Source organism: Acanthaster planci, linkage group LG16 (assembly GCF_054643075.1).
Source record: "Acanthaster planci isolate LZ-2023a linkage group LG16, COTS_SCS, whole genome shotgun sequence".
Taxonomy (NCBI): Eukaryota; Metazoa; Echinodermata; class Asteroidea; order Valvatida; family Acanthasteridae; genus Acanthaster; species Acanthaster planci.
The window spans coordinates 7,339,575-7,351,898 of record NC_141792.1 but is presented as its reverse complement, the minus strand read 5'-3'; the positions used below and the strand labels follow the sequence as shown (position 1 = coordinate 7,351,898).

The 12,324-nt window shown below is 39.8% G+C and overlaps 1 protein-coding gene across 4 annotated transcripts in view; it reads left to right on the top strand.

The window, feature by feature from the left end:
- LOC110986573 (uncharacterized) overlaps positions 1-12,324 on the top strand; it is a 24,018-nt gene extending 11,694 nt beyond the window's left edge. For all 4 annotated transcript variants that reach the window (XM_087147258.1, XM_022248537.2, XM_087147260.1 and 1 more), the window contains 7 exons: positions 143-233; positions 841-892; positions 1,069-1,185; positions 1,995-2,183; positions 3,098-3,163; positions 3,930-4,217; positions 5,555-12,324. In XM_087147258.1, the coding sequence (XP_087003384.1) occupies positions 143-233; positions 841-892; positions 1,069-1,185; positions 1,995-2,183; positions 3,098-3,163; positions 3,930-4,217; positions 5,555-5,808 (1,057 nt within the window). In that variant the 3' untranslated portion in view covers positions 5,809-12,324. The remainder of the gene's footprint in view (positions 1-142; positions 234-840; positions 893-1,068; positions 1,186-1,994; positions 2,184-3,097; positions 3,164-3,929; positions 4,218-5,554) is intronic.

Here is a 12,324-nt window from a genome sequence, read left to right as displayed (position 1 = left end):
AAAAAATCGCTGGGAAAAAAATTTATGAGAACAAGCCGCCCAAACAAGCCTGTGCCTCCATTCTCAACACCTCAAACAAAGTGACTGAAAATCCCGTCCGAAACTGCTGCACTGTTTCCAAAGTATTATTTTTTTTTTCAAGGTGCGTCTCGTGTGAAAAGGGAACATTTCTGGACTTCAGGAATCATTGCGACGAGTGTTTGCCATGGACAGAATGTGGGCCTGGAATGATAGTAAGTGCCCTGAATGCCGTCAGATACTGATTCCATTTCTGTCCTCTCCCAAAACCCTTAGATACATGTCCTTCAAAGGCTCAAATAGAAGGTTTTGAAGATTTTTCAGGATTGAGTCACTTTTACACGCACCTTCCTGGGGCTTTGAAGCCTCTTGAAAGTTTACATTGTAAGTTAAAAAGCGTATGTGATGTGACCTGCAAAAACGGCTCACATGGTCACTGTTTGTTTAATTTAGGATTCTAGACAACCTAGATTCATGTTGTAGATAACCTAGAATCATAAATGTAATATATCTGCAAATGAGCGTGTCCATGTTAATTGGAAGTTTATATGCACCCAAATGACAAAGCTCACCATGTAAAAGGTTTTCGCTGATCGCATGTATCACCAGAAGGTGCCAAGCAAATTTACGTAATGAGGTGGAGTTAGGCCTCAATCATGTTGCTGTAGCCAGTATTCTCATACCTTACATGTCATTTGTTGAGTCATCCAATACTGATGACACTCGTATTTCAGTAAAAGTGGAAGTAGAAGCACCATTTTATATTCAGTGCAATGCTGCAGAAATTTCATTTTCTGTACAATTCACTTTACTTGTACACAGGAGAACCCAAACCGGCCTCCCAATGCGATGAGGGACAGAGACTGCATTCCTGGTGAGGCAATCAAAGATTTCCGCATTCTGTCCTGTATCTTGGATAATTTAGGATTGCACCAAACGAGAGACAGAATTGAAGTTTAAATTGTTAAAATGAAGCCAGAGCCCATGGCATACAAGTTGTCGGTTCATTTTTTCTCTTTTACCCTCAACTCAAATGTTTCTTTCAACCAGAATCCTCACTCAGTCCAACAACTCAACCAGACACTACTAAATATCCATCCACTGATCAGCACAAGGAAACATCAACTCCAACACCTGCTCCTTTCACAAACGGGAGTGACCCTGTTGGTAGGCAAATGTTTCTTGTATTGTTTTCTGCAGCTCACTTCAAGAGGAAAGTTAAGTTTCAGTAGTGAACAAGGTGAAGAGAAATCTACATGTACTTGAATGTTGATTGTTGGCGGAGGCCAGTGTGAACAAATATCATGTGAGAGATAGAGGAGGCATGTTTTTGGCAAGTTGTGGAATGCAAAATGTTCAAGTTTTTGCTTGTGGGTTTGTGGTTTCTAATACGTGTCACTTGTGCGTGATGGGTTTGTTAAAGAGGAAGGGAAATTTTCCTGTGACTTTGTGTTGTAACCCCAATAGTCAGCAACCCTTCCTTTTCAGTATGATTTTACAGACACCCTGGGGGTTATGATTAAAGTCCACTCCAACCGTAGTCTGCAATGCATGACTATCATGCTCTTCCTTTCGCACATGTCATTGAAAGATGTCAAATACCTGCTCTGGAATCAAACCTGGACTTTTTGGATGCGAAGTAAAATAAGAACCATTCTCTCTACCCCAAAAAGAGAATCTAATAATAGAACGTGAGTTTGTTTGTTGAATCAAGCTACTTAAATTACTACATAAAATCTTTAACATTCATCTTCCCAAAAACCCATCTTAATGCCTGATCAAAATCAAATTAATTAAATTAATCAAATCAAATGAATAGGATTTCTCATCCATTGGTCTGAAACCACATTTACAGCTTTAATAGGCACTGTAGTTTGAAAGATATTCTGCATTTTCTACATTTTAACCAGGTCCATTTTTGCCTGGAATTGCCCACTAAATAAATAGTTGATTTTTTAAAATGTGATTTTTCACAGGATTCCCTACACTGCCCCCATTCAAGCCTAAGAATGATGGAGGTGATAACACTGTTGGCTGGACGGAGGTTGTCATTGGTATCCTCGGTTTCTTCCTTTCAGCAATCATTGTTATCTTAGTAGTCCTGATGGTCAGAAGCAGAAAAAGGGAAAAGAGGCTCAGGGATGCACTGACCAACCAGACACAAGGTAATGACAATGGTTTGTTTCATAACTGATGTAGCTTTTAGTTCTCGAAATTTATCTCTGGGTGTCTTATTTACGGAGTGAGAGCAGGAAACATACTCCTTTTAATTTATATAGATGGCCCAAGCAGTGCAGCTTTATTCATATTCAAACACGAGGGATAAACATTGGGGAGACCAGAGAGGGCAAAGATCAAAGGAAACAGAAGTCAAAGTTGAATACTGGAGTTGTGGGGGCCAAAAAAGGGATTAACCCTCCTTTGGTTTTATAGCACAAATGTGCACAAATGCCCACAGTCACTGGTGAGCATGTATTTTCTACATGGAACTCAAACATGCACAGGTTCAGTGTGTACACAGTAGGTTGTCAGCACAAAATGACCCAGGGTCTTTTGTGCAGTCCTCTTCACTGCATTTGGTTTACTGCACAATGATGCACATGAAACAGTGAAGCACAGTTGTTGGGCAGCACAAAAGTGCAATCTGATATTCCTGTGAGGGACTGTTGGTGCAGTGCACAACCCCACACAGCTGTGCTTCATTGAGGTGTTTACCAAGTGACCTAAGAGTGACTTCAGCATAGGAGGCTTAAAGGGGTGGAAAAAAAAGTTGGAGTAATGGTATCACTCTAGAAATGAATCCTAGGGCTGGATAAACACAAAGTTACAAATAAAAAACACTTCAGTGTTACATGTACATGTATGCTAATCTTTGCCAGTGTGTTGAATATTTTGCTATCATAAACTTTGTTTCCATTGGTCATCAGTTGTTTCAGTTGGCTTTCACATTTGAGGTACAATTCAGACCTCTTATGCACGCATCAATATCCTGTTTTGTGTTTTGGTATGCCAGCCTAATATGTACTGGACATGTAGTATGCTCATTCTGACGAAATTCTTAATTGTTCCTTCATTGCAGGTTGTGACGCTGGACCCACTAAAGTTGATGTTGCTATTGAACTGGAAACGACTGACGGCTTAAATGGTAAGTTGTAACTAATTGACCTCTTACCAGTCTTGGACAAGACAATGAACTGAAGCCATTGCAATTATCCGGCCTCTGCTTAGCCCACTTTGAGCAGTGATTTATGAAGAAAAGTCCCATGTTAAGGGACAGGTGCTTTAGTGCAGTGCAGTGCATGCTGTGCTCACTAGTGCTATTCAGATTAACAATAACTTCCACTCCAGCAACAAAATAATCCCATACCTAAACAAAGTTTAAAATCCCAAAAGCGGACCACTCTAAGCTAGCTTCAGACAGGCTGGCCATTTTAAGGACTGACTTGACTCCGAGACCTTGTCATTGCAGTAGTCTGGTATACTTGGAGACTGACCAAGCTGGCCAAACAACCCCTTGTACTTATCAACATCACCATTCACTCTGTTTTGTACCAAAAAGTGCCACTGGGTGTGAGTACTTCACAGGGTTGGGTTCAACAATGGCCAGGTTTCCTGGCAGGCATGCTTAGGGATCAGGGTAAATGCAGACGTGAATCCAGGGAAGGGGCGTGGGAGGATTGAACCCCCCTCCGCAGTTCCCCAGATAAAAAAAGAGGGAAAAGTGGGGGAAATACTAGAAACTAAACTAAGTGCACCAATATCACTGTACCCAATGCCTGTCATGCACAATGTTTTATCATTTATGGTTATCTGCAAAACTGAGACATTGAAAAAAATCTCTGGTCTAACACACCCTCCCCCCTGGAAAAATTCTTAGATCCACCCCTGAAACGTGCTGTTCACTGTCACAGGGCCACCTTCTCCACTCCCTGCTTCAAATAACCCATCTGTGGGTGCTGGGGAAAGTGACCCTTTTCTAGGAGGATGCTCAGGTGGGGATGGACCCAATTTAGCAGAGGACGAAAAGATCCAGACCTTTTCCAGCCTTAGCCAAGCAGGGGGAAGCTGTTCAATCACAATCCCAAATCATGTGGAAGACAGCCATCAGAGCCACCCGGATGGTGATGATGTTAACCAAGTTCCCCCACCTTCAAATGGGCCAAAGTTGAGTGCTATGGAACGAGCTGATGGTTCATCTGGTAGGTATCTTGCAGAACTACCAATTACTCAAATACTTTGTTACATAGCATTTCACTGTCACAGTCCTGAATATCCGTATCTAAAATTTGAGCTAAAAGTAGTTGGTTCTTGACTTTACAGTGGTGCTATACTGTATGTGGTGTTTAAAATCTATTAAGGAGGGGTCAGGGAATCCAAGCAAGCTGGTACATATATGGAAAGTGAAGTGGCCCATCTTGTGGGCAGTGTGATATTTCTTTTTCTGACCTACATGCCACTCTTTTATACATTGGTCCAGCTGAATAGGTGAGAGTTCTCACATGGGGAATGATTGTGGATGCTTGATGTCCTCAGATGAACTATTGGTAAAATCTCATTATCAGCAACATTTTTCATGGTTGTAACTCACTCATTGCTCATAGTCAGTGACATCTTGCACAATTACAGGGCATGAACTTCCTGGAGGCATTGGGGGCAATGGCCTTGATGCCCCTGGCCTGCCTCAGTGCTCACTGAAATGTCTCCATAGACTAGACAGGTTGATTTTCTGAATTCTAATACAGGAACCCTAGTTTTGCAAACGAGAAATTGCCTTGCCTCTTCGAGAACAAAGTGCCTGCCCTGCAAGTATTTTCATGATTTTCATGAAATGGGCCCCACTCGTACAGTTACATGAAATTGGCTATTCATAACCAGTGGAGTGACCATTCCCCAGTGCCTGGTTCCAAATGGTTGACTAGATGGTCCACGCCATCCATCATTTAGGCAGTGTTAGCCGAATATCAGTGAACTACAGTCATCGCCTGAACCTGCCTGCCCTAAAATGAAAGTACCCAATGTCACATCTGCAGGAACCTTTCCAGTACGCATATGGATCGTGTTTTTGTTTTTGAGAGGTCTTTAGTGAGACACATAGGCCAAAACTTGAAGACAGTTTTCCTGCCCTGTAGTAAACTTGCATGTAATTGCATTCCATGATGTGAAGTGTACCCAAACAATATACACGTAGAGGGGTATGTCTCTGCTTTACTTTGCAGCAAAGGTGCAACACTAAAAGCACAAGGTTTGGCCAGGACGTCAGTGCTGCCACTGTAACATGGGATACCGGTACAAAAGATATTTGGAGCAATGTACAGCTGTGAAAAAAGGACTAAAATATAGTCAATTCCTCCTTCTGCTGAATTCATAAAATATAATGTATGAACCCCTTAAAATATTAGTCATAGTTTGGGTAAAAATTGGTTTATTGCAAATGACAGAATTTAGTTTGTGGTTTCACTCAAACTTGGGATGTAAAAAGTTGCATACAAAAATGTCAACACTTTTTGTGTTTCACATTTGATTTTTATTTCCCTAGGGAGAACAAAAACGTGCACCAAGGAGCATTTTTTGTTCGTTAAAAATCTGATGCCACAGGAGGAATTTCCGTGTTTTATGAGCAGCCTAGGTGTGCGTAGCAATCCAAGCCCCTTGGAGGAGTCGGAGGAGGCCTTTCAGAGTTGGTATGAAAATAACCAAAGAACCGTAACCGTTTCTGAATTTGTTGATACTCTGGCGACTCAAGATCGTAAAAAGGCTGAAAAATTCAAAGAAAGTTTTTGTGTCATCTGAAGAACTTGAAACAAAAGGGGATTCGATTTACCAACTGTGCCTACACATAGCGCAGATTTTTGACAGAAATGAAGATTTAGTCAATTTACTTGATTTGGACTTTACGTCTTAATTGGGTATTAAACTTTTTATTGTGTAAATTGTGCAGAATGTTGCCAAGAAATTGTGACCATGATAATCAAGTATATCTCAAAAGAGTGGGTAATGGGAAATTTGCCAAAGAATTTTTACTGCACAGTGGCCTTAGAGGGGCAAGTGGCTGGCTTTGCTTTCCCTTTATGCTGATCCTTTATCCCTTTCTTATATCCAGCCAGAAATGAGACCGAGGGGTCACCTCCCCTCAACATGTCCAATCGCCGTACACACTCTAGACTATTGTTACCTAACATATCCCCGTACATGCCTGAAAAGAATTCCTCAGATTCTAGTGAAATAATGGCCAACACAAAGCGGGGGGGGGTTCTCTCCGTCTCATATCTTGCTTCATATGCCCTTTCTTACCACTATATTGCCGAACTCCCAGGTTCAACACTTCAAACATTTTAATATGGAAAGAGAGTATTGGATGAGTAGGGTTTACCTAGATTTTCCTCATTTCTACCGTAAAGTTCCCTTAAATTTAACAAATATGTTAATGTTGCCAAAGAGAGCGTGGAAATGGTCAGTGTACATTTTGGTGATGAGCCCAGTAAACTTTGGTGTCCCCCCTTACACCGATATTTCTTCTCCTTGCCCATTATATATGTATACTACCTAGAGCAAAATTCATTCAAATAATTTTAGTGACTTAAATTTTGGTACATTAACCTAAATATCTTTTAGTACAGAATACAATTTGAAACTATTTGTCTGTGTCCCGACAGAGTCTCACATGTTAAGGGACCAAATAAATCTATGATATTATGTTTTCTTGGGAAAGACAGAATACACTGTACCCCCCAAATGGCATAAAATATATTTTACACTGGGTTTTCATCTTGTATTTTGGCCTTTCTGGGGGTAAATTCGGTTTGATTTGAGTTAGACTTGAAAATCTGAGTGAATCTCCTGTCAGTTTTCGATTGTAGGTCAAAAGTCACAAGTTGCTTCCCGAATTTATGGAGTAACCCATTTCTATTCACGTAAATATGTTTGTGATTGTCAATGTGTAATAATAGCTTTTATAACCATAATGGTAAAGACTATTTTCTTGACGTCCACTGCTTCGAGCTGCCACTTGCCAGTGTTTGTTTATTAGAATGGTTAGAAATGTGATTTCTGATGTTGCTGCAGTGCAATTAGCAAATGTGATTCAGCATGAATTGAATTGACTGCCACCGTGAGGACTCCACAGCATGAACTTTGTGGTCATGGTGTGTAGTGTCTCACACTTGTCTGTTTCGTTGTTTTTTGTCAAAAGTTTTTTTAGTTCAAAATTGTGTGTAAAAATGTGCCATTGTATTTGTTTTGCAACTGTGTGTGTATGACCAGATGACTGAAGTATTGAACACTTGTAAGAGTTATAACAGAGCAAGAATTCCTTTTTTTCCAAGGGTTTGCATACAGTGTATATTAAAAGTTCACACTTTACAAAACCTTAAAGTGTGATTCCCAACAAAACAGTGTACAGCAAACAGTAAACATTAAGCAACATAAAATGTTGTGGATAATATTTTCAGTGATCAGAATGAAATAACGTTGGATAAAGCTTGTCTTTTTTCTACTTTTAACATCTGAAAGTTAACATTTCATTTATATACCAATATTTAGTCACAGGTAACCAATTTGATGTGAAAAGTCTTTGAGGTTGAAGTCTTTGATGTTTTAAAAGCATAAGACAACAATAAAATTGGAAAAATAGTACAACACTAAGTTGACATGTAAGCAGTGGTGTATCCAGCTTTTGGTGTCAGAGGGGGACAGATTAAAAAACAGTGTGGCTTCGGGCTTATTTATTTAGTACAAAAGGGACATAAGTGAAAAAAAATCATCAGGCAAGTATCCCCCACCCCCCCACACACACTAGATATGCCACTGCATGTAAGTATACTCAGTGTTTAATTGGGATTATTTTTTGCAAGCACCTTCATATATGCGCATTGGTGATGATGACAATGCTTGGCTACTGGGCACTGCCTAATGTACTTATCAAATCTTTCAAGTGCAACATGGCCATTGACTTAACGTGCAATTTATCCAGATTTAATGTATATATTTTGGCTCCCAAATTTTTCTTCAGTGTGGTTAAACCAAGGAAGAAAGGCAGGTTATATGAAATATTATTAATGATCAAAAATCATGTTGACAAAATAAAATTTAAAACATAAAACGTTGAAATGACTGGCACCTTAGGTAACCTATTTGGTTTAATTTGTTACAAATTAAGCCTTAAAAATGGGGAAAAACTTGCCGAGTTTCCAATTTGCAGCAACTCAAAGGAAAAGCCAATCTGAAATTGCATGTGTGTTGAATTGCTACCTTTACTCTGGTCAGTTAGTGACTTTGGCCATTTTCCAATACTCAACTTCGGCTCCGTCTCAGGCTTCAACTGTTTTTTACTAGCTGACTTTGAAGCTGTAAGCACAGTAATCAGTCTAACAGTGCCACATAACATCAAATAAGATGCAAGAGAGCCAGAAATTACAGTAATCCAATTTAATTTAAACGCTTCAGGTCCACAATAGGGGATTTGTTGTGGGAACGAAGCCTGAGACAGAGCCCAAGCTGAGTATTGGAAAAGGGCCTTGTTGATTGTAACTTTTTACTCAGACTGGTGCTATCATGTATGCTGGGGCCCAGTTTCTTGGTGCTGCTAAGCACATTATTTCACTTTAACAGAGGCTTCATGTACAGTATTTCATGGGGACTGTAAACAGCACAAGGAAAGGCATGCTTGCCTTGGAGGAAATATTTGCTTAACTTACTGGTGTAACAATGGAAATCTCTTTAAGATGTACTCTGCGTTGGGAAATGTTAGTTTTAATCATGGGTTTTGCCTTACCCAAGGTACACGTATATTCATAAATACTGTACACACAGCTTTAAAAAAAATCATAAGCTTTACTCGGGTGGGACTTGAACCCATGACCTCTGGCAAGCTCAGTGGTTAAGATGTCTGCATGAGTAAGCAGGAGGTCATGGGTCAATTCCAGTGTCACCCAAGTAAGCTTGTGATTTTTTTTTTCACAAGCTCTTGGACAAGCATTGAATATACAGTGTTTATGAATGTATGTCGGATAAGGGCCCAGTGGCGTATCCACCTTTTGGTGTGGGAGGGGGGCAAATTCAAAAGCGAATGCAGCTTCGGGCTCATTCATCATGAAGGAAACACGAAATGGCATTGTTTTCTTAAAGTTTTGGTGCTAACATTTGACAAATATACCAATTACCTCCTTCCTACTCGCATATGAAATATTTATTAAAAGAAAAGTTCCCCCCCCCCGTCCTCTACTGGATGCACCACTGGCAAAACCCCGAATTAAAATTAACATCTCCCCGACAAAGTACATCTTGAAATAGTTTGCGATACCTGCTGCTACATCTCAGACTGGCCAGATAATCCCAACATGCCCAGTGGTCTGCGCTGATAAGCGGGAGGTCATGGGTTCAAGTCCCACCTGAGTAAGCTTGTGATATTTCGCACAAGCTTTCAGACAAGCACGGAGTATACAGTGTTTATGGAAATACATCTGATAATGGCAAACCAGTAATTAAAATGGGAATCTCCATTTGTGCCCTTGCAAAGTTTGTGCTAAGCACTGCAACCATGCAAATTTTGCTGTGAAATAGCAAAAACTTGATGAATAGTAAGCAGTGCCGTGAAATTGGGCCCAGATCTGGAGTTTGAGTGAATTAAAGTAGCAGTCAAATTGAAACTGTGTCATTATTATCTTTTGTATCAATTATGCCAAAGTGTAATTTTGTTTCTGGAATATTGTTTGTATTGTGCTGTTTTAACTGTGCAAATTGCAATCTAGTTGTAAGTCTTTATTAGTGGATAATGACTCGTTGCTTTAAGGGAGTTGCATTACTGTTTTGAGTCCCTCATGACTTCCTGCAAGTCCATCACAGGTTATCCTCTCTAATGCCAAGTCACAGGCTATTCAAATTGGCTACAGCAAAAAGCATTCCTTTGTCACTGTTCACCCTGTTACCTTTAATTGGTCCTGTGAAAGGACTTCGGACTCGACCACAACAAGAATTTGCTTATTGCAAAAAGCTTCCCATCGGCTTTGAAAAACTTTTGTCAATACATCATTGGAAAGTACAGCACCACGAAATATGATGAACGTGTCAGATCTCCAGTAGTGAATTAAAATGGTAGTGAATTTTACACCGGCTTCTTAAGAAAACAGTAACAATTTCAATAGGTGGTGCAGTAAAACAAAAAGTGCAGTTGGTTTGGTTTAATTGAGGGTCAAACATTTCTGCTGAGGGCATTGTTTTGTTGTCTTTCAATCCACTAGAAAATCATGATATTTTTAGAATAAGAGTAGCTGTTAAAAACACAGACCCAGGACCCTTGCACTAAACTGTCTTGTTAATTAGCACCAGTCGTGTGTACCATGTACTAGAAGTTGCTTAAGTCTGTTGCCCTGTTTACAAATTTGCCATGCAAGATGAATTACATGTACAGTCGACTCGTAACAAAGTTGCAGGGACCAGACATATTACTTTGTAATAACCAGGACTTTGTTATAAAAGAGCGTAAACATAGAGAAACACATAACAATTCAAGAAATTGGTATTCCTGAAATCTGTTCTTTATAACAGTATTGTTTATAATGAGTCGACCGTATATAAGGGTCAGTGTTGACCTCTCTTTTAAAGCTAATGGTGTATGGGGGTTTAATTTGCCACCCCTGACAGATTTTGGCTTTTGATTTTTTTTCTCCCTAACATCATGTTGTATTTGCCCCCCCCCCTTTTTTTTTTACAACAGGCTGGAATTTTGCCAATTATTGAACGCAGTGCTGCCTGCCCACATTGAGTGACAATTAAATGTGGAATAGGCAAGGCAGCACTTCTGAGAGCTGTTTCCAATACAGCCTTCAAAATCAAGATGTTACATATCTGGAAATCCCTAACATGGCGCATTTCATCTTGCATTTGGTTCTTGTTATTAATGTCATGGACCAGCTTGATTTAAGTCTAATCTTGGAATGTGTTATGAGTTTGGTAGCCATCCGAGTAGTCATAATAGTTCCCACCCCGTCATGCTTGTAACCAGTATTTAAAGAGCTCGGTGGGATATGAAATAGTCAGTTGTCTGTAACTAGTCATATTGCTTGACTTATACATGTATGAGGCTGGATTAGCTCAATGGCTACATCTCTACAAAACTTTGACACATTATTCTTGCGCAACGTACTTTGCCGTGGCGTACGTGCGATTCTCCCTCTCTCCGATCGAGTTGTGTTGGCACATAACGTGAGTTGTCGTTCTTCATCAAGCTTTCAAATTTTGTTCACTTTAATTTTGTGTTTGGGTCGTGTTGACATTGCACCCTTGTTTTCATCAATCTTATGACTAAGCTAGCTTTTCGTCGTTGGTTGATGAGATCCAAAATAGGACATTTGGCTTCCTTTTCAGTTTCGCACATTGTAGAGAAAGTTTTGTGCATGTGTCGTGTGACCGACGACTGTTGCACGTCAGCGACCTGACGACTGTTGTGTGTATTTTGTGCAATAGATTTACTCAGAGGAGAGAGGCGGGTCCGCACAATGCCCTTGGGAAGTTATTGAAAGTTAGCGTGTAGTGCCATTGGGAATTTAGTAGATTTTAATTTACAATCACCTAGAAACCTAAACAAATACACTTCTGGTTATTGTCATCCTCATATTTTAGATCTTTATATTATAGTGTGGCCTATGCTGTCTCATAATTGTTGGATTGAATAATTAAATCTAATCTGATATGCAATCACAGAACGTCATGTTGTACTGAATACATATGTTATTCTTTGATTAATCTGTGATCACCTAGCAGTTTCCTGTCCTCAATTTAAAAGTTGAGCGGACCCACTACGTCAAGGTGGCAACACCCCCCACGTAACCGTGACATTAAGCACCAACTGTTCAGAAAGTGAAAGCATGATTTTAAACGACATCTATTCATTGATCTTGAATTTATTAGTGAGCATTTTAAAAGTTTCCCTACTGATAGAACTTGTCATAATTCACCAAAATTTGAAAGCCAAAATACCGAGAAATGAATTAACCTGTCCCACGTGTTATGCATTATAGCAGGCAAATACATGTATTGTTTATGCCAGTACGGCAAAGTATGTGCAATTGTGTCTGACTTGCAAGATATAATGCATGTTTTCTCTGGCAGGTGGCAAGGTTTTTGTGTATGAACAGGGCCTTTGTACTGTCAGAGCACCTTTTTATTTTCCATGGTTCTCATATCTTTTTTCAATTAAGGGAGGGTCGGTTAGTCGAAGAAGTTCTTCCTATAACCAATCCATGTTGCTTCCATAGAAATGATTGAATAAACCAGGCAAAGTGCATTATGTGTGCTTGTGCCTTGTTTTTA